Genomic DNA, 23,482 nt, shown 5'->3' on the forward strand with positions numbered 1-23,482 from the left:
GACAAAGCCCACAACCGTTATAACCTATCCACACAAATATATATGTAGAAGATAGCCGATGAATGAACAGATAAAGAAGTCTAAATTCATTTACTACTCATCAGGCGTATCGAAACCGTGGAGCACGGGTTATTTATCAGATTTCACCCTTATTTGTAATCGGTCGGCACTGTGATGATCAAAGTTAGCAACCCCGCGCAATTCTCTATGACTCGCTTTCACAGCTCGCGATTGGCTCTTTTCAAACTCGCCGCACGTTAGGTGACGCCGCGACACTCCCACAGCCTCGTTCAAACTTTCAAACCACAGGCCGATTCAAACCTGCTTCCGGCCGCTCTTCCAGGGCGCGGCCCAGCACAAAGCCGTTTGCTTGCCACCTCGCAAACAAAGTCAAATTTAACGCCTCCACAGTGTTGCGCAATATGCAAATAAAAGTCCCTGGGGCACCGTGATATGTTTCAATACCAAGCCTAAATCAATGCATTTAGAAGTGCTACAGATGACAGATAGATTGAAGGAGTTACAACGTAATTTAACCTCTTATTACAGTAGCTGTCAAAATCGTTTCCGTGTATCAATTTGCGAAAGCCCTTATTTTTAAATTATAATCTGATGTAAAATTAACTTTACGACGCTGTAGATGTACAGTGTAGAATATGGTTTGCTCTAACACCAGGCTTGATAATCTGAGCCACGTCATGTAATATAACTCGATAATAATAATAATAATAATAATAATAATAATAATAATAATAATAATCTACAAGATAATTGAAAAACTCTCAGAAACTATGCGAAGAAGGAGGATAAACTTTTACGGTCATCTTCTCCTCAGAATGAACTCTATGATTAACCGAACAAATCTTGACTTCTCCCGTAACCCAAAACAAAACTGAACTGGTTTAAAGAAACTGAAAAAGACATGGTAGAATACAAAATTACAGAAAATTCACTTTTCGGTCGAATAGCTAAAGTAATAACTAAAGAAGAAAAAACGTTCGGAAACAAATCTACATTAAAAGCCAAATCTATTATCTCAGAGGACGAGATGAAACGAAGATCAGAAAGAATGAAGAAATACTGGGCACTAAGAAAAGAACAACACACAGAGAAAGAACTGATTCAACATACCCCAAAGAGGGTGAAACGAAATAATAATAATAATAATAATAATAATAATAATAATAATGTCCGCCTCTGTGGTGTAGTGGTTAGCGTGATTAGCTGCTACCCCCGGAGGCACGGGTTCGATTCCCAGCTCTGCCACGAAATTTGAAAAGTGGTACGAGGGCTGGAACGGGGTACACTCAGCCTCGGGAGGTCAAATGAGTAGAGGTGGGTTCGATTTCCACCTCAGGCATCCTGGAAGTGGTTTTCCGTGGTTTCCCACTTCTCCTCCAGGCAAATGCCAGGATGGTACCTAACTTAAGGGCACGGCTGCTTCCTTCCCACTTCCTTGTCTATCCCTTCCAATTTTCCCATCCCCAACTAAGGCCCCTGTTCAGCATAGCAGGTGAGGCCGCCTGGGCGAGGTACTGGTCATTCTCCCCAATTGTATCCCCCGACCCAATATATCACGCTCCAGGACACTACCCTTGAGGCGGTAGAGGTGGGATCCCTCGCTGAGTCCGAGGGAAAAACGACCCTGGAGGGTAAGAAGATTAAGAAAGGATAATAATAATAATAATAATAATAATAATAATAATAATAATAATAATAATAATTACTTTTGCTTTAAGGTGAGAAAGCAGTGTTAGACTATATGATCGTTTGCCCCCAGCTCCTTAATGCCAATATTTTGTTGCTTTCTTGACTTACGATATAGGGTAAGGGTTATTTTGCCCGAAGGCAGGTCCGAACCTCCGCAGAGATGTTCCTGAGCCGGAGTTTACATGCGGTAGGGTGGCCAGTTCCTTTCCGCTCCTCCATTCCCTTACCCCCCACCAACAGCGCGTGGCAACCCATCCAACTCCTGACCACACCCAATGTTGCTTAAATTCGGAGATCTCGCGGGATCCGGTGTTTCAACACGGCTACAGCCATTGGCTTGACTTACGATATGACATATATAATTATATAATTGTTCTCAGGTACAGAAACAAAATATAATTCATAAAAGGAAACACCATTAAGGGTCTACACGTGCTGAGTAACAACGTATGTATACGAAGATAACTTAAATTGCTCTAGAAGCGTCCTCCGTCATCATTTCTGTCGTCCTCACCGGATGACATGTCGTCGGCTCCCAGCTGGATCGCAATGGACTCCATAATGTCTTCAAAATGTTCGCCATCCCTTATGTTCCAGTCTTCGGCGGATATTGACGCGAATTTCTGTCTAGTGAGTTTCTCTACGTCATCAATAGTGAAGGTGACGTTGTGAGAAGCTACCCAGTTCTTCACTTTTGCCCACATTATTTCAGTACTGTTTAATTCAGGGTGATATGGGGGCAGTCGAATTACCGAGTGTCCGTACTGTTCATCTAGGACGTAGGTTTTGTGTGCCGGCTTGTGCAATTTGATAAGCTCATAAAGCTTGTGTTTGTACATCGTCTCACGGCGTGGATGTTCCTATTCACTAGCCAGGAGGTCGTCACTTTACGTGAGCTGGACGTTGGAGCACGATCTACTTCCTTGTTGTGATATGACGCGTAGTCAATCACGAGAACACTGCAAGGTGGAAGTTATCTTTCATACCTTTCATTCTCTTTAAAAAAAAAAAAAAGTCACTATTCATGTCATCGTGGTAGTTGCCACTCTTGCTGCCAGACTTCCAGATTAGCAGACAGTTCTCGATGAAAACCATTTCACCGCCAGCATGTACAACGACCCTCCGCCCGACACTGGGCATTTTTTTAATAAACAAACCCTTTGTATATTATGTCATGTTTTTTCCATTAGGATGCGCTTGTTAGTGTTAGTTTTTTCTGATCGAAGAATTCGCTTGACACTAGTATTGGATCCTTTGAACTTTAAGTCTTTACCTAAATTTGCACGAATTTTTGGAACTGTAGGTAAACATTTTTCATCTAAATAAAAATTGCTAACAATACGACGTACGGCACCTTTGTCAAAGTCGTCCAATTCAGCAATTCTGTTTTTGTTTGGTGTTTCAAACAGACTATCCATAGGTTTTCCTAATTCTTTCGTTTTTCGCTGTTAATCCGTGCCACAGAACTTTCTGACACTCCAACAGCTGCTGCTACTCTTTCCTGCACTTTTTTTTACAATCTATCACAAACTTTTCTTCCATTACCTCCCTTTCCATAAGGTTTATAACGTTCAAGATTGCTGCACGAGTCTGACTCTTTAGCACCGTACGATTCACGCTACTTTTAACGCCTTCCATACTGTCACGGGCCTAACGTGCACCACCACTAACCACAGTTACTATTCAACGGGAAATTAGAAAGCAGAGCGCGACAGCTGAGTGTAAACTTATGCACTGAACTGTCCTTGTAGCAGGAGCTCTGTTAGGAGAGGATACGCTACGCGAGACAGTCCAAAGTGCGCATGCGCTCCCAGATGTCTTCCTAGCTGGTCCGATCTTTAAGAAAAAGGGTTCGGTACATGATGCATGTACGACCTTCATGTGCTTGCTTGAGAACAAGGAAATGACAGGAGACAATGGGATAGACCGATGGATCACATTTTGAAAGCCCGGCACAAGACCGGAATGTCTTACGACATGAGTTTAAAGCAAGCAAAGGTGACATGATGATTTGAACCAATGAAAAGCATCCGATATTGGCAATACATTGGTTAAAATGAGAGATGTTCCCTGAACGAGCATAGGATAATGACAGTGGAGGCAAATTAATTAAAGTGCCCAGCGCATGCGTTAGCTTTTCTATTTGGCAGGAGTCAAGTCGACGATAAATGTCTACTTACCACGTGTGCGACATTAGAGAAGTCAGGTATTATAAGTCTTGATCGTGTATTGGGACATGCTAACACTAGCTCAGTATGCTCAGACTTTATTTAGTTCTTCATAATTTTGGAGCGAGCTAAGAATATTTGTAGGCATGGGGGCCTGTATGAACAACGAAGAGACAAGAACTTGATCTGTACGCACTAACATGTCTGGGTGGAAATGAACTTGATAAATTTGATATTGTAGTGTCTGCAAAATTTAAACGGAGAGAGCATTTCGATATGAACATTTAATGCCCAGTTGCCTTCTTATTTCAAGTTTACACCTGGGTGGAGTAAAGTAGATTTTTTTAGGATCAACACATGATAGCCTGATAGACACTGTTCCAAGTCCAGGATCATGTACTGTTACAAGGTGTATAGCTGTGACATACTATGAGTGAAGTGCGGAGTGAGAAGGAAAATTGACGCAGTTATTGGGTTAGATAAGCAGAGAGTGTGGCTGAATGAAAACTTGTTTTCACTGTCACGGGAAACTACGTCTGACTGTTGTAAATAGTAACTGGAAGGTTGCATTGACTGTGGCTGAACAGAATGTTGTAGTCAGGTTCCAAACCAACGGATGCAGGAAGACTTGGGGAACGTGATTTAAGTATGAGGATTGAGACCCACCGACTACACGAGTTTCAGCTTGAAGACATCACAGTGAAGATGGGATTGCGAGCTGGCTGACTGAAGGCAGGTGGCGAAATCGACTAACGATGGTTATTAGATTTGCATTGTCATAATGTACTTTTGCTTGTGTTTCTGTGTGGCAATGGGGATAGGTTAAGAGTCATTGTTTAATTATGGTAGGTTTAGTTATTGGTTGCGAAGACTATGTCCTGTCTCCTTAAAGTGTAAGGAAACTTGTATATTTAAATGTGAATTACTGTAAAGTACATGTGGACGGATTATATGAGGTCACAGCTTGCATTTCTTTTTCCTTTATCTTAATTTTATAGCTGAGTGGTTAATGTTTTTTTTTTTAATAAGTCAGATCCTTGATTTTAGCCATATTTCATAATTTTCTTTTCAATGGTTTGAGATGCAGTGAACATCTCAAGCTTAAATGAAAATGTAAGAGGGCTTTAAATTAATGTGAGGAAATATTAGATTCATTAGATAATGGGATTTCAAAGTGTGCAAGAACATGCCGTCACGTTTTCCGATTTATTGCATGAAGTATAGATGAGAATGTGCATGTTGGTAGAGCTTGGATTCATGAGCTTTGTTAGCATCATCTTCATGGGTATTTGAATGTAAACATGAGTGTACTTTGAGGGGCCTGTAGCTCGTTTTCATTATTGTTGTGAATTTGGGATTGCTTCACAATTTCTTCAGTCGCAGTTTTGTATTTCAAGTTCCACATATTAGAATCAGATTCCTCTAAGCTTATTATTATTATTATTATTATTATTATTATTATTATTATTATTATTATTATTATTATTATTATTATTGCAATTTTGTTGAGTTGAACATGTAAGATATTTGAGTAGTTTTCAGATTTTCAGCCATGAATCATGAACGTAGTAGTAAGACTACATAGTTTGTATTTGTATCATATCTGGCAACTTGTGATATATTTGATGTTGATGGGTTAGAGGGACAATTTCTTCATTCTTTAAGTCCTGCACTTTCACGTTTGAGTAACATCCTTGGGTAGACTTGTGAGCAGCATGAGTTACAGTTTGACCCTGGATATTTTTGTATTTGCTGCATTTTGGCAGACTGAATCTCCAATTTTGAGTCATTCAGTAGGCGGAGGAGAGTTTTGTAATTTGTTGCTTTATTTCGTATTTGTCCTTGTCACTGCGGTTGATGATGTAGACGAGACTTTTATGGTGCGCCATTTAGTTTTCACTTGTCTTTTATGATATGACCATTGTGAGGATAATGCATGTCGTGTAATCTTTTCCCAGAGACCAACATTGAGTTACCTGATGAAGGTCAAACCAACTCTGTTGTTTTGTCTTTTTTTTCTTGAATTTTGTGCCATTTAATTTATTTCAGGAAACCCTGCAGATCTATGCTTGACGTAAGGTCCACCAGGTGATCAGTTTTGTGTCATGTAATCTATTTCAGGAACCTACGTTGGAGAGGAAGTGATTGCTCAAAGTTGTCCATCGTAGGTGTGAGTGGGAGTTGTCAGAACGCCTGTTCTTTGATTTCTGTACATTTTGCCATTTATGTGATTTTTATTGTTTGTGGCTCTGATCTGCAGCTGTTCATGTGTTGGATGGGGAGACTCATTATCGAGATATATATTTTGGTAGGATGATTTACCATTCAGCGTAATTCTATGTGTACCTTTGCTTCATATGACTTGCCCTTTATTGAGCACTATATTAAAATCAGCCCTCCCTTTTTATCTAGGCTTCACATTCCGCTTGACGTGCATAGTACCATTTTAAGGTAAGAAGACTGTGCCACCAACGCACTCAGATTATTCCTCAGTGCTGCATTTTACTATGAATAAGATACCTGTCATTAAGCTTTATCGTACCAAAGCTCAGCTTTGCAGAAAATGCCTCAACTTATGTATCAAGACAATATAAGACTATTACGCCGCCAATGCGTAGCAATCCTCATATATCTTATATAAACTATTTTAAATGTGTGTTATTACACAAATTTTACCAGTGTGCGTACTTTGTTGCTATATGTGAATTTATTTTTTTGCTTGGTTTTACAAAAGGCTGATGATGACATTGAAAACATGTCAAAACCTGTACCTTCATAATAATAAAAATGTTGTAGTATAATTTATGTACAACAGTGTTGTATGTATGGAAAAGGTGGATTTCCTTATATAAAATTACTTTTGTGACTCTAAAAGTCATACGATTGTCAAGCATACTGGGCGAGTTGGTTGTGCGATTAGGGACACACAGCTGTGAACTTGCATCCGGGAGACATTGGGTTCGAACTCCACTGTCAGCAGCCCTGAAGATGGTTTTCCATGGTTTCCCCATTTTCACATCAGGCAAATGCTGGGGCTGTACCTTAATTAAGGCCACGGCTGCATCCTTCCCATTCCTAGGCCTTTCCTACCCCATCATCGCCATGAGACTTATCTATGTCAGTGCTACATAAAACAAATAGCAAAATATTGTCAAGCATAATCCCCAAATATAGAATATGGTCCTCCAGGCCTATAAAGTAACCATTCATCATAATTTTTGGATTTTTCACTTTCTTTCTTCTTTCTGTAACTAATGTAGACTGTTACTGGCATTGTATTGATTATTTAAAGAAATTGTTTACATCATGATAAGTGCAATGGAAGTTCTGTACAAAATATCCCATCTAGTACTGTACTTACAGTATACATATATAAATGAAGAATGTTCAAGAAGTATAGAACTACGGATATTTAAAGCAAAAAATGGAATATTTTTTCCTATCTGGTGCAAAAATCAAGTATCCACTTGATATTCAATAAGTGTATGGGCAGGAAGAAAGTTTCATAAATAGATAAGTTTTCAAAAATGTCTGAAGTAGGTTAATACATTTCCAAAATGCAATTGTTGCTAATACCTGGAGGAAAGAAAAAAGTGTTAATTCCCACAGTTTCATGGCATCATTGAGTATGATATTTTACACAAATGCCATCAGCAACTATTTTCTCCAAAGGATAGGCAGTTTTCTCTGAATTACTATTGGTACCAACTATCCAGCGTACCATGTACCGTATCGATAGCTTTGCCATAATGAATTTGCCCTCTATATGTTGAATATCTTGATTCATTGCTTTGTTAATATCTGTATAGATAGCTCTTAGTTATCATCCCCTACATATATTTTTGTCAAAATACTACAAATGCATTCTAGTACTGCCAAAGTGCATGCAAGTCACTTCTTTTTCTCTTCATTAATATATTGAAGTACTGAGCCATACCCATCGATCTAATTTGAACATGCCAGGCTAGCTTCGGTGAGCTTGCGGAACGTTCAAACAGGGCGGCAAAACTAAAGAATACCTCCCGTAGAAGTAAATAGCAGAGGTATATGTGAATGGGAAACAGTTGCATTTGTTGTGAATAAGATAAAACATAAAGGGGTAAAATGGATTTATTTATCCAAAACGCATGATATTAATTCAAACAAAAATGCAAATATAACTGAAAATGAGATAATTGGACCCCAAAGTCCATAGATTTACAGAACATCTGCAGCGCACTTATAAATACAAAGAAAAGACAATACACTGGTCGGATCAAATACCGATCAAAACTTTACGAACAATCAGATACAAATGAAATTTACATGAAATCTGGGAATGAAATTTACATCTTGCATTGTATTGATGCCGATAAAATACTATGCTGGTTACCCCAACGGGGTTGCATTAGCGAAAATGTCCATATCATGTTCCTCGATAAAAGAAAATCACGCTAGTTTCAATCCATAATTTAAACAAATAATTATAAGAATTTAAACACATCACAATCAATCCAGGTTCCCTAATCTTATATTTACACTGAAGCTACTGACAGACTGATCTGTTGCATTGAGACTGGCTTCCCTTAAAATTAGCATCGGGCTTAACCAACGTTGACACCAAAAATGGACAACGACAAGTATGACAAATAACACACATTACACAAATATATAGAAATCACACAAGAGAAAAAAATCAGGGCATCTGAAAAATAAACACAAAAATATGCACTTCCACCTAATAAGGCCTCTCAGTTGCATGGCCCAGTTAACGGAATAGGCCAGTAGGTAACACCCCTCTGGCATCAGCTCTTAAGGTGCTCTTCTTTGTCAGCCAGCTGTAAACGTCAGAATCTCTACGTCCGGGAAAGAGTATGCAGCGAGCAGTAGGGAGCTATTCATTTAGAGCTTATCTTCAAGGGCAAACCTCTTGCTACACAGTAGAAAGCTGCGTCCTGTTCTGTCTTTCATGTTTTTTTTTTTTTTTTTTAATTATTAGATACAGCCTATGGAGGGCCATTTTACACTAATAATAATAATAATAATAATAATAATAATAATAATAATAAGAGAGGAAGATCATCAGGAAAATCCTAGGAGCAAGATATACCCAAGATGGTTACAGGCTACAATCAATCAAAACAACAGGAAAAGTTTCAAACATTGAAATTGACATTAAGAAAAGACGAATGAAATTCTTTGGACACCTCACAAGATTACCAGAAAATCGACTGTCAAAAAGAATATTAAATTATGTTAGCTCACTTAAGAATTCAACACCTGGGCTGGACGAACTTCGAAAGGACCTCAAAAACGCAAACATATGTGCAACAGACATTTTAGAAAGAGACACCTTCAGACACAAAGTCAACAAGTGGGAAGTTACATCAGAGCAACCAAAGCAAAAACAGTGCAGACCGAAATGGTCGGAAGAACGTAAACAAGCCTTCTCAGAGAGAATGAAAGCCTATTGGAAGAACAAGAAGAACCCAAAGAAAGCGTGATTGAGTTGTTTGCTTAACGTCTTCCATTATTGGGAGAATGCGCTAATAATAATAATAATAATAATAATAATAATAATAATAATAATAATAATAATATGTTTAAATAAGTATAAAAGATAACAAAGGTATAAACAACAATATTAAGTAGCAACAATAATTAACCATTTTAACAGTAACAATGTAACAACAATGACAACGGTAACTGGCAAGTGTCGGTTTCAGAAATTAGGAAGAAGAAAGGTCAAGGGTTGGTGGGACGGAAGAAAGTGAAAACCTGGAGAGGACTTCAATGGAATCTTTTAATTTTTTGTTTGAAGGATGTGAAAGGTGTGAATATATCGATATCGGGTAGTGAATTACCAAGAGTAGGGAGACGGTGGAAGATAGAGCGTTGTTGTAAGGTTAGGCGCGGATGGGACACATGATGGGTGCGCCGGTTGCGTGTAGGGCAGGGAGGAACGTGTATAGGGAAGTACGCTGGAAGAGAATTACATTTGGTGCAGCCATTGATTATTTTGTGCAGGTAACATAGATCAGAGAACTGTAAACGGCTTCTCAGGTCAAGTATACCCAGGTAGTTCATAATGTCAGATTTAGTTTTGTTCTTAAAAACAGGATTACGAGTCTTAACAATGAAAGTGAAAAAGTTAAAAATACTATTTAGTTGAGATATGTTTGTGATAGCAGATGAGAACCAAATAGGGGAACAAAAGTCAATAATGGGGAGAACATACGAGACAAAGTATAATTTTAAGGCGTTAATATCATTAATTTCAGTAAACCTGTAAAGAATGCCTAGAGTACGCATAGCACGGGATTTTATGGAGTGAATGTGAGCAGAGAAGGTTAGTTTACAGTCTATTATAACACCTAGGTCTCTTACTTGAGAAGCCGATTGCATTGTATTTCCGTGGATTGTATATGCAGTGTTCATTCCTTGCTTTAGCAATGAAAAGGAGATTGTATTGCACTTCTTAAAATTGGGAGAAAGATTCCATTTCTTAAACCAGTCACCACATGAATTGAGAACAGTCTATAATTCGTCACAGTCATCAGGCGTAGACACTTCTCTTAGGATTTTGAGGTCGTCGGCGTACAAGAGGAGAGAACACTGACTATTTCGGGTGCAAAAAATTATGTCATCGATATAGAGAACAAAGAGTAGGGGTCCCAGAATACTGCCCTGAGATATTCCTGATAACACAGATAACCATGATGAGGCAGATTCAGGGAGTACCACTCTTTGTTTTCTGCCGCTACTTTATTCAAAATATTACGTCTTTTTCTCACACACAATGTGTTCTGTCACAGCTGAAAACTAGGCCTCTATATCTCATGGAAAGGTGGGGCGCAATCCCCTATTAAACAAGACATCGCTTGGACCATCACGAACTCGCAGGATAAGAGTTTGACTCTCAACTTCCACTCTGCATAGCCTGGCATATTCTAGCCCATTTCCCAAAATGCAGCTATAACTTATTTATTCCCCTTGAATTTCTACAGGCCTCAACTCCTGTTCCTGGCTCTCATTATAGGCGGTGTATGGCTCTCTTTATGATTCCCCGCTCTTCTACCGGGTCGCTGGTTCTTTTTGCATAAATAAAAGACACTCATTTAAAACGGTGGCTTCCAAGCCATTGGTGGTCAAGAACTCCTGAAAACGTGCTACATACGTAGATAAAGCAGCTTACTCTGACTTGCATACATTCTCCCCCACGAAATTTACGGTGCATAGCCTCAAACATGGTGAAGCTAATGCCATAATTACATTATGGAATACTCTGTAAATAAAGCAAAGAAACACTCTCCTGACAAACTATCCATATCCCTCTTCCCAAATCATCTCAAGCACAACAAACAAAGGGCTCAACATGCATCCCTGGATTTACCTTTAACTGAAATGAAATAAAAAAGTCTCAGCTTGACAGGGCTGACATTTAGTGTTCCAATTATTTTTACAATGCTTGGAACTAAGCTGATTCCTTCTATCTAAGAACATGCAGTAAAATTCAAGGCATAGTACTCATCTTGTCGATACTGCTTCCACACCAGTCACATAACTGCTAATAAATAATGTTATTTGCTTTCCGTCCCACTAACTACTTTCTTATGGTCTTCGGTGATGCCGCGAGGTGCCAGAATTTAGTCCCGCAGGAGTTCTTTTACGTGTCAATAAATCTACCGACACAAGGCTGTCGTATTTGAGCACCTTCAAATACCACCGTACTGAGCCAGGATCGAACCTGCCAAGTTGGGGTTAGAAGGCGAGCGCCTTAACCGTCTGAGCCACTCAGCCCGGCACATTACTGCTGCGCCTGTAGATTTACTCCTCCATATCAGAACATAGGAGGTTGACACTATACTCTTTATTACATCTTGACGTTGCCATCTTGATTAATTTCAATAGCACTCCTGTAATGAAGATACCGTATCTCTTTGTTTTTATGTACACACGTTCCCTAAATAAAAGCACAATTAAAATAAAACTTTGTATTAAATCATACAGACATAGGACTTTGTTTACTGTTACTATTTGGCGGGAAAGATACCATCACTTTCTGTTTGCAACGTACACGACCGCGGTTCATGATCCGATAACAGTTTAGGCATACATAAATACACGTTCGGTCTGCAAAAGTTAATTGTATGCCTACAACAATGCGTACTGTTTTACTGATGCGAACGAAGCCATGCCTACAACACTTGGCATTCCCGTCTTCCAAATGTGGGCAGAGGTAACTGCCACAAAATTACGTACTTTTCACTCCCGTGAATCACAGAATTAAACTGCTCCATGTTAGTGCGTTATTAACATAGTTCTCAAGATTAAGTCACTGTTCATTTTGCACTGTCTCAGCTAAATGGTAATATACTCACTGAAGGTATTCGAGACAAGGACTTTCGCCGTCACAGCTGGCGTGAACACGGCCTCATGACTGAGAATGTTTTATGGTTTTATATTTGCGGTTGTCTCATTCAAACCAGGCGGTTCCCTAGGGAACTAAGGCTTGGTGTCTCAACTGCCATTTGAGAACAAAGCAGGCAGCCGTTGAAAGTCAGTTCAAAATTGTAATGATCAGTAGCAAAAATGTTAACACAGAGGCGTCTCTAAATTCATCCCCAACTCAGTGGACATATTAAAACCATGAAGCATAGGCTTAATGAGAGATTTCACCCGTTGGTTGATGGTAGGGTCAGCTCTGTGGTGTATGAAGTTGGTATCGCTGCCTCGCTTGTCTTGGGGATTTCTGTCACAGTCGGCCATGCCTACACACTTGTGATAGGTCTATTTCAAACACTTAGCAACAGGCGATGCTGCAACACACCTTGCAGCCTCGTTCAAATTCTTAAAATACCCACAGTTTGGAAGCTTGCCACTGCCTCCCCTCTATCTATGCGCGGTCCGGACTGAAGTCCGTTGGCAAACCGCTGCTCATACAAAACTTTCCAATCTGATGAATGCACAGTGTTGTGCAATATTGAATAAATTAATTATGGGGCATATATGATATGTCACAGTACGTATGTATATCTGAAGTAATTGTTGTCCAGACTGAGCCCAATTAACTGCTGATTGTCAATTGTTTCACTGTCATTGGGTGGCAGTACTGCAAAAATGTACGCAGCTGCCCCCGTAAAGCCACCAGCCAAACAAACCTCATGCATATGGTAGGCTAGGCACACAAACAATTTTAGAATTTATGCTGTTCAGAAAGTAGCGTTCACAAGTAGGAAAGTTAGGTGAGTGGTTAGATCATTAGCTAATGAAAGCAATTATTCAAATAAATAAAAATAATTGTATAGGCTCTGTTTTGTGGGCCATTCGTTAGGAAGTTAATCCAAGGGATCAAAACTGTAAAATTAAGCAATCGTACTGTACTTGAAAAGTTAGGGACCATCATCGGAAGCTGCCCTGTCCGAGGAGTGTTGCTCCTGCCTACGTGAGTCTCAGAGCACACTACCTCGGTGTGCAGCATCAGGTAAGTGTCCCAGCTCAGTGTGCGAGTGAAGACCTACATATGCAAGAGGTTCGGTTGGTGGCTTTACGAGGGCAGCTGTGTGCACATTTTTGCAGTACTGCCGCCCAATGAGAGTGACTACAGTGGAGAAGATTGACCTCAGAACTGTGCAGATTGTGGAAGAAGCAGCCCAGTACTCCCCTCAGGGAATACTATGTGTACACTATTCATCAGCGGCGTTTTGTTTCCCATGTTAGGGGCGGCTGCAAGTGCATCTGTTCCCCATGTAAGGGGCGGCCTGAATAATCGTTGGCAGTAGCTTTAAAATGTCTTGGGAATGGCGACCCCATCATAACAATAGCCTAAAGTGAGTGGTGGTAATTATCAGCTTCAGGAAAGTGACGTGCAGTTCTTGTGCTGGGGGAGCTGTGATTAGTAGGCAACTAGGAATTAATATTATGAATGTGGGAGTAATAAGTGTTATGATGCTGACAGGAAAATCAGAAGATCTGATTGATGTTGTGGAGAAGAAGGGTGTGGCAATGATAGGACTGAGTGAGAACAATTGGAGGGAAAAGTAGGTGAACAGGATGAGTACAGGGTACACCCTGTATTGGAGTGAAGGAGGTGAGGCAAGGAATGGAGTGGTAGTGAGTGTTAACAAAATTCCAGTTGAAAATGTGGATAGGGAAGACTACAATAGCTGTAGAATAATCAGAGTGCAACTGAGGATGAATGAAGTAGTTAACAATTTCATCCAAGTTTATGCACCCCAAACTGGAAACAGGGAGGAAAATATGGAGGAATTCTTAGAGACACTTGAGTAAATAATCACCGATATGGAAGAGATAGTCATGGGAGACCACAATGCACAGGTTGGAAATGATAGAATTGGTAAAGAAGAAGTTATTGGTCCATTTGGATATGGAGAATGAAACAGTGAATAAGTTGATTGATTTTTGTGAGAGAAATGGATTGAATGTGGCTAACACATGATTTAGAAAGAAGAATAGTGAAACAGTCACTAGATATGGCTGGGGTAATAGGAGAAAAGCCCATTATTTTTCAAGTTGAGAAAATAAATCAGAAACTGTCATTGGCTGTAATAGCACTACCAGGTGAGGCATTTGATGAAGACTACCGAGTATTGGCAGCAAAATTGAAAATAGGTCAAATTATGAGATTATGAGAAATAAGACAGAAGAAAATAAAATTATGGAAATTAAAAGATATAAGAACTCAGGAGAAATTTCAGGAGGAATTAACACAGACTTACATCCCTGTATCAGAAATACAAAATGTGGAAGATGAATGGACCAAAGTCATAAACATGTTTGTAAGCTGTGCAGAACTTCAGTGAGAGTGAAGGAAAAGAAGACACCTTGGTGGAATGAAAGGGTCAAGAATGTTGTTAAACAAGAAAGAAACTGTGGCAAGAATGGAATAGAGATAGGAAAGAAGGATGTAAGATTAAACAACTGGAAATTAAAAGTAAGTGTGAAAAGTGGTAAATGGGGAAAGTAAGAATTGTTGGGAGATATTCACATGAGTGTTTGAAAAGGATTCGTGTGGTGGGAAAGGATGCTGTATTGATTAAAAAATAGAGAAAAGAAAAATCTACCCAAAACAAGTGGAGAAAGAGACTGAAAATATAATAACAGACCCAGTGGAGTTGAATAATAGGTCAAAAGACTATTTTGATGAACTCTTGAATGTGAGAAATGATGCAGAAGGAAGTATAGTGGTAAATGAGGATGATCCTAAAATGGAGATTGATATTGCAATGGCAGAGGTGGAAATAGCTGTTAAACAGATGAAAACAGGAAAAGCAGCAGGGATGGATGAAATATCTCTGGAAATGGTAAAGGCAGGAGGATTTATTGGTCTAGATTTTTTATATATGTTTCTACGGTGTATATGGAGGAAAAAAAGTTCCTGATAATTGGTGTAAAGGTGTAACAATTCTAGATTTAAGAAAGATTTTGGGAAGGTGTGTGACAATTATCAAGGAATTATACTGTTGTCACAAGTAGCCAAAATATTGGAGAAAATAATAGCAGGAAGGATGAGAGGAGGGGTGGAAAGAAATTTAGAAGAAGAGCAAAAAGGGTTTTGACAGGGCAGGTCAATGGTAGACCCTGTATTTACCATGAGATTAATGATGAAATTGATCTGGTGATGGTATTGCTTGATCTAGAGAAGGCATACAATAGTGTTAAAAGAGAAAAGGTGTGGGAAGCCCTCAGAAAAATAGGATGTGAAACTAATGGAAGCAATGTATAAGAATTGTTTCAGTTGTGTGCGGAGTCCAGTGGGAAGACTCGATTAAAACTGGACTAAGACAGGCAAGTGTATTGTCTCCACTTATGTTTATAATGGTTATGGGTGAAATGCTGAAGGAATCAAAGGCACAATATGGAGGGTATATGAAAATATAGCTTTTTTTGCAGTTTGCTTTATGTGCACTGACATAGATAGGTCCTGTGGCGAATATGGTGTAGGAAAGGGTTAGGAGTAGGAGGAACATGGCTGTGATCTCAGTTAAGGCAGCCCCAGCATTGGCCTGGTGTTAAAATGGAAACCATGGAATACCATCTTCAGGGCTGCCAACAGTGGGGTTTGAACTCACTATCTCCTGAATACAAGCTCAGAATTGCATGGCCACTTGCTCAGTAATTGTTGTTTGCAGATGAGTCAACTGTATGGAAGTGCAAGACCAACTAGAGGCTTTAAATGACAATGTAGAGAGGTATGATTTGTGGAGAGGAGCAAAGCAGTGGTGGTGACAAGAGGAGAAAGAGAAGAAGGCAATAGAAGGGTACAAGCAGGAAATTTGTTCTACCAGAATGTAAGGAGCTTGGCATAGAGCAGAAAATTTCCTATGAAAAAGAGACAGTGTGCAAGATGTACTATACGCCTATATTCAGTTATGCATCAGAGACTTGGATTTTGACAGCAGAAAGTGAGAGTGAAATTTAAGCAAGTGAAATGAATTCCCTGAGGAGTATGGTAGGGAAACAAGGAGAGATAGAATAAGAAATATTGCAGTCAGGATAGAGAAGAGAAAATTGATAGTTTGGACACATTATGAGGATGGATAAGGGAAGGATACTAAACAAGTAATGGATGCTAAGATGGAAGGAAAGAGGGCAAGAGGGAGACCTACAGCAAAATGGGAGGACCAGTATAAGAAGGAGGAGACTGAAGGGGAGTGATGGAGAATTGTCAACACCCCAACGTGGGAGGAGCTGAACAAGAGGAAATGCAAATTATGATAATGATTTGAAATAATCATAAAAATCAATGAATTCCATTTTTATCAATTTGAAACATTAAGTTTTAGTCTTTTCCAAAACAGCTATCAAAATCTAATTATTTGCAGTAAAATGTTTACATTTGTATGCAGATATGCATATGAAGTAACAGGCATAAGATGCAGGATTTTCCTCTACATAGCACCACATCACTTGTGTTTTCTTTCCCAGGCATCAAATATCAAGGTGTATAGATCTCTGCTTTCCTGTTGAATTCACTATGGTAAGATGTTCTATACTTCTTTGAATATGGTTCCACGAATACAGTAACTTGCCAGTCTTCATAGACCATTTTCAGAAAAATAGTTCCACATACCTCTTCCATGAGGGATGCCTGAAATTCATGGTGGGCTCTCTCCACAACATCTGCTGGGTTCTATAAATTGTTAACATTCTTTCTTCTTTCCGTACCTTCTTCCTGGTTATTTTGTGTTTCAGTGGAAAAAGCAATCCTTCATCTGGAGTGACCTTCTTCAGAAGGAGTGGTAATAATACTTGTTCATTCATTATCACTTTAATAAAATAAAGAAGCAGTTGATGTTGATGTACTACTTGCCGGGCTGAGTGGCTCAGACGGTTAAGGCGCTGGCCTTCTGACCCCAACTTGGCAGGTTCGATCCTGGCTCAGTCCGGTGGTATTTGAAGGTGCTCAAATACGTCAGCCTCGTGTCAGTAGATTTACTGGCACGTAAAAGAACTCCTGCGGGACTAAATTCCGGCACCTCGGCGTCTCCGAAAACCGTAAAAGAGTAGTTAGTGGGACGTAAAACAAATAACATTATTATTATTATTATGTACTACTTGAGTTCATCAATGAATTTGGCTGTTTATGATCAGAACATACTTGAAATAAAAACTTCCATTCATTTATTATGCAAAAGAAAAATAATGCATTAAAAGTCTAATTACTGGAGATGAAAAGAGATTTTTATAAATTGCAGCACAAGTGGTTAATGTTGTCAGTGTCTTCCTGTGTATCAGAGGACTTATTGAAATTTTTACCTAAACATGTCATGGCTGCGGTGGTCATCTGAAGTTGGGGATACAAAATGCGTGAGACGATGTTACCTAGCAACCATGCAGACTGTGTTTTAGGTTATTCAACTTCCAAATGCATTGCAGTGAATTGGATTAATAATAATTATTATCATTATGCCTTTGTTTACGTGGCATAACCCAGGCTATAATACCTGCTATTCTTCCAAACCATGTCTTATAATGTACATACAATATATTACACATAACTTATTTTGAAAGACAAAGTTGGATAATAATAGCCACCAGCTCTTTGTAAATTGTGCAGGATTCAATTTCATCTGAAACTTAACAAATCAAGTCATCCATGTATAGCCTATATGCTTATCGACAAGTGCAGCTGCTGAAGGGAATAAATGGTGGTTTATTGTGGCTAGTTCTCAGATTGTTACAAATGAAAAGAATGGTATACAAGAAAGGTCGAAGTGTACACTGGTAGGACAGTAGCTGACAATATCCTCAGTGGTGTGGCATGTGCCATATTTATCCTCTGCCATGTGATACCAAAGAAATCTAATCAGATATCTCTCTGTAAGGTCCAAAGAAGACTGTAGGAGTGCTTGATTGACATAAAATACTGAAGTGTACTGAAGTAATTTGAATCTAAGTAACAGCCAATGTTTCTGGAAGGAAATTAAGGAGAAAGAGTCGCCTCAAATCTTCTTTGTTGTAGTAGCTCCTTCGATTTTATTGTTCAAGAATTCCATCAGCTTAGTGATATTACCTTCTGCAGTATGTTCTGTCGGCAGAAGATTTCAGAGAATGTCCGCAGAATTTTCGGTGCAAGAATACGACGATAGCTGTCAGTATCTTCCCTTAGGGCTCGAAGAGCTCGTACTTGACAGTTGCATTCAACGTACATTTCGTTTAAAGTTTCAGCATTTACAAACCGAATAGTTGCAGATTTTCAATAAAGTCTAAATCTGCTTGTGTGACGTGGTTTTGTGTCCATATTTAGACTGAAGGATGATTTCTGTTTCATTATAATTGTCTGCGATGAGGGCGATCACATCAACGAATCGTTTGGCTTCACCTTCAAAGTAACCCGCCAAAATACGTGCTTATTATTGACTGATACTGCAGGATTCAGGTCAACAGATGACTAAAACTGTTCCCAAAATCGCGATCAAGTTTCACCATCACCGGAAAATGTCTCCACTTTTATAGTAGATAGTTTAATAGAATGAGTGAGTGTTATTGGTATTGTGGCAGGTGGCTCTATGTGAACATCTGATACTGAAGATGCTAGTCCTTCGTCTGTTCGTAACATCGTGTGATGCATCGAATTTCTAGCATTCTCAATCTTCTCCTCAGGGGCCGATGGCCTTCGCTGTTAGGCCCCTTAAAACAAGAAGCATCATCATCATCAATCTTCTCCTCACATGATGTTGCAATACCTGTGTTGAATTCATCGTCCGATGAAATATCACGAACAGCGTCATCTAATTTCACAAGCTATTCCAGGGTTTCCTGGAGTCTTCCCCAATTCGTTTTATCGGTGTTGTGTTGTCACAAATGTTATTTAACGATGTCATGTGATATTTGCCATGTCTGTCAGTTATGATTGCGTTTGAGGTTATGAAGTTTTTTGTTACGTCCGTCATAGATTTGTTAAACTTCTATTGACAGACATGAGCTACTTGTATTATTATTACAATAGAATCATGTAATTAAGATACATTGACTCGTCAAGTAAAGCCATAAAATCATTTACATGTATGTGAATATTAGTTCGTTTTTCATGCGTCCATAATTTACTAGGTCTCTGCGTAAAAGACTTACAAAATTTTATACTTGTGCTTAGTTGTTGTGTTCTATTCTGTTGTAGTAACAAAGAATCGTGAACCAAACTTGGAAGTGTGAATAATTTTCACGTCTTCCTGAACTTTAAAATTAACATTACACAGCACCGCATGTGTTAATGAATAACCGAGTGTATGAAGATGAACAGCAACAAACGTGACCATTTATTCTTTCAACAATTCAATTACTCAAAAAGGGTGTGAAACTCCCTAATACCATCGAGGTCGGAAGAGAACAAGAATTGATCAAGAGAAATGAAAGTGGTTCGCCTGGCTCAAGTAAGTGGAAGCAATACCAGGATTCAGCTAAGTACGCCATGGTCGCCAACCAATGTTCGCAAGTTAAGTGCCTCTGCGGACTCTTTTATTTGCCTCTTATGACAGACAGCAGATGCCCTGGGAGCTATTCTACGTCCCCCACTCACAGGTGAAGCTAAACATAAGGAATTCTAAAATTAGAACATATTATTTTAGTGCAAAAAGCAAATATGAAATATGTTACATTTACATATTTGTAGGTTCACTCTTTATTTTGCTGCAGTTAATTTCAAACGAATAAACAGAAAATGCATATCAGTTTAAGTTCCTTAATCAGAAACTTAAATAAAATATTGCTTCAGTTATTGAATGCCCGGCTCCATGGTCACAGCGGTCCCGGGTTCGATATCCTACAGGGTCGAAAATTGTAACTATAATTGGTTTATTTCGCTGGCACGGGGGCTTGGTGTATGTGTCGCCTTCATCATAATTTCATCCTAATCACGACGCGCAAGTCCCCTACGGGAGTCAGATCAAAAGACCTGCATCTGGCGAGCCAAACTTGTCCTCAGACACTCCCGGCGCTAAACGCCATACACCATTTAGTATAATAATTGAACAGTACGACCTGAAATGTAAGATTTTTAACTACATTTACACATAGAATATATTTACTCCGCTACTTTGAAGCTTTCTGCTGTGGAAGGTTTCAAAATAATCCACAGGTTACAGCAATAATAGTAGATAATTTCTAATCTTGCATTTTCACATAACATGAATACAATGTCATGGTATTTCCCACAATATTTGTTGCTCCCAGTAAAGTGATCTTACAGAGGCCTTTTGAGTAGTCTTCCTACCCTTCCTCTTATGAAACCCTTCCATTATTAGGTGGTGACTGACCTCTGCAACAGCCAAATGTTACATCTGTAATGTATAACACTGTCGATTATTCTCTGTGTTTAGCCTTCAATAAATATATTATACTCAATACCATTTCTGTCTCATTCTCCTTCATTATTTCTGATCGTCTCCAATGCTTCAGGAAGGCAGGGCTTAATTGCCTTCTACAAATCTACGGTGGCATGTTTCAGTGCTTATTCCCGAGGGTAGCACATTCCATGACAAAACAGATTATAACAAATCTGTATCAGATGAAAGCCGTAGTACAGCTGTCATTTGGAAAAATTGAAAGATGAGGTTGATTAGATATATAATTTTTACTCAAGGAAGGATTGAATTTGAGCAGTTCCATGTGATAGTCTTGTGGCATGTCCAGAAACTCCAATGGGACAAAATTTGGATGATCATTTTCATTTTCGAAAATAGAGAAAATGTTCTTCATTTGTTGATTCAGAATCTTCTTGTACCTCAGATTCATCAGATCAAAATAAAATTACATTCTTTTTTAAACCTAGGTACCTATCTGCATTCAGCCTCTGTGAATTAAGAAAGCATCTTCACAGACATCTGTATACTGCTAGTTTGCATTGTTGTTTTGTTTATTTGCAGGCCTCTAATCAAGACTGACTCCAACAATTGTCGCCTTTCTCTTACCTTTCACGGCCATGTGCATTATCCTCCTCCATTTGCTGGATTTCACTGCACCATCAAAGCCAGTTTTTACATATAGCTTTATACCTGATTTCACATACCCTCCTGCCACTGTCCTCGGATTTTTACAACACAAATAATTGTTTCTAATTCCTTATTTGTTTCTTGTAACATGAATAAGGAACATTAATCCACCTAACTTTCACTCCCCTTTGGTCACGTAAAGAACCAGAGTACAAATAGCCTTTGACAACATCTTGTAGGTAAAGGAATGCAGCACCTATGAAGATTGCATTCCTTGCCTTGCCTTGACTGCAGTCAAGTGATTGCTGTTGCATGTTAGCCAACTTCTCCTCATGGATAAATCATTGTCCCTGGTCTGAGGTTCGAACAATTAATATCCAACCCGAGGATGCAGATGCAGCCAAGTATTACATCTGCTAGGCCATGTCGATTTTTTAGTGACGTAACCTCTTGAATTGAAGACAGTAATTGGCTGAATGATAGTTACCAGAGGGACCGTTCCAGAAATATTATATACTTCCTGTATTTCATTTAGAAATACAATAACTTTATGAACATGCCTTTACTAAAACTGCTCACATGTTTTTTTCGCATGTTTAGGAACAATGCTTATCCTGCATTTTGTTTATTTTACCCAGGGTGTGAACGTATATTATTTCTAAATTGGGTATCTCTCTCATCGCGTACTCTTTACCTCCACGACAACCTGCAAGTTTTCCAGATGATCTAGCTTGAAATGCTCAATTTATTATTTCTTACCATTTTAACATTTTCTGTTCAAAGTAATGCAGTATTATCACAAATGTACCTTAAAAACATGGGTCAATTGAAAACCTGTCTTATATTGTTTGTATCTTTTGTTCCCAGAAACGTTAATGAGGTTTTTTTTTTTTTTCCAGTGTCAAGAATGTTGCAGAATTAATAAAGGGTTCCGTTTATTCATGTGATAGTTGCTGCAAGTCATTCAAAACGAGAAGAATCTTAAAACGCCATATACTAATTCATAATGAAAAACGGCCATTCTCCTGTACTATGTGCGACAAGACGTTTGTCACGAATTATAGCCTTAAGGGGCACCTCTTGTCTCATTCAGGAGAACGCCCATTCCAATGTACATTATGCAGAAATGCATACAGTACTAAAAGTAATTTACATAGACACTCCTTGTCTCACTCTGGAGAGAGACCCTTCGCCTGTAATGTGTGTGATGAGAGGTTCTTCAACAAGTATTATCTTAAAAATCACATGTTATGTCACACTAAAGAACGGTCATTCCGCTGTAGGTTTTGCAATAATGCATATACTACAAAAGGTAATTTGCATAGACACTCCTTGTCTCATTCTGGTGACAGACCGTTTGCCTGTAATATGTGTGACGAGAGGTTCTTCAACAAGGATTATCTTAAAAATCACATGTTATCTCACTCTAAAGAACGGTCGTTCCGTTGTACATTATGCGGTAATGCATATATCACTCAGCGTAGCTTAAATAGACACTTATTATCACATTCCGAAAAAAAACCAGTTTTCCTCTAATATATGTGAAAGTGTGTTCTATACAAGAAGTCACCTCAAGGGGCATATGTTAGCACACAGATGGTAACTGGGCACATTCGTATTTTTGTACCCCCGAAATATTACTTTCTTTCCTTTGTCTTTCTTGTGTATAGAAGTGTGTTGTACTGTGCTTTCGTATCTACAACCATCCCTGAAGCAAGTGAAGTGTCGTGTGATTAAATACTACAATGGTGCTTTTCTGAGCAGTATTACATTTTCTCTGCTTTGTTTGTCTCTGATCTCCCCGTGCTTCGCCATACCTCTCTCTCTTCCATTGAAAGGAGGAAAGGTTGCTATGCTTCCTCACGTGCTGTGTTCGTTACCTTACTTTCTTCTGGCGACGTGCATTTTAAATGCAGGACCGCTTAATGTTTATGATCAGAATACCGAGCGTCTTAGAAACAAATGAACTTACTGTGTATGCAGTGTACCTGAATTTAGCGAGTTTGATATCTTATGTTTCACTGAATATTGGTTACCTGATTTTGTCTCGCACAGTGAACTTAAATTCTCGTATAACTGTTCAGTTTTCCGTTAAAACGGAGTTACCGGTACGCATGGAGGTGGTGTAACGTTTGCTGTAAGTAATAAACTTAAAGCCCGTCACAGACCCAACCT

General features: G+C 39.0%; 1 protein-coding gene across 1 annotated transcript in view; it reads left to right on the forward strand.

Annotated features, from left to right (window-relative positions):
• The window catches only part of LOC136874636 (zinc finger protein 740-like), an 80,653-nt gene that overhangs the window by 45,261 nt on the left and 11,910 nt on the right, over positions 1-23,482 (forward strand). Inside the window, exon 5 of the mRNA XM_068227899.1 lies at positions 22,207-22,418. Coding sequence (XP_068084000.1) covers positions 22,207-22,418 — 212 coding nt within the window. The remainder of the gene's footprint in view (positions 1-22,206; positions 22,419-23,482) is intronic.

The sequence above is a fragment of the Anabrus simplex genome, chromosome 5, assembly GCF_040414725.1.
Source record: "Anabrus simplex isolate iqAnaSimp1 chromosome 5, ASM4041472v1, whole genome shotgun sequence".
In the NCBI taxonomy this organism is placed as follows: Eukaryota; Metazoa; Arthropoda; class Insecta; order Orthoptera; family Tettigoniidae; genus Anabrus; species Anabrus simplex.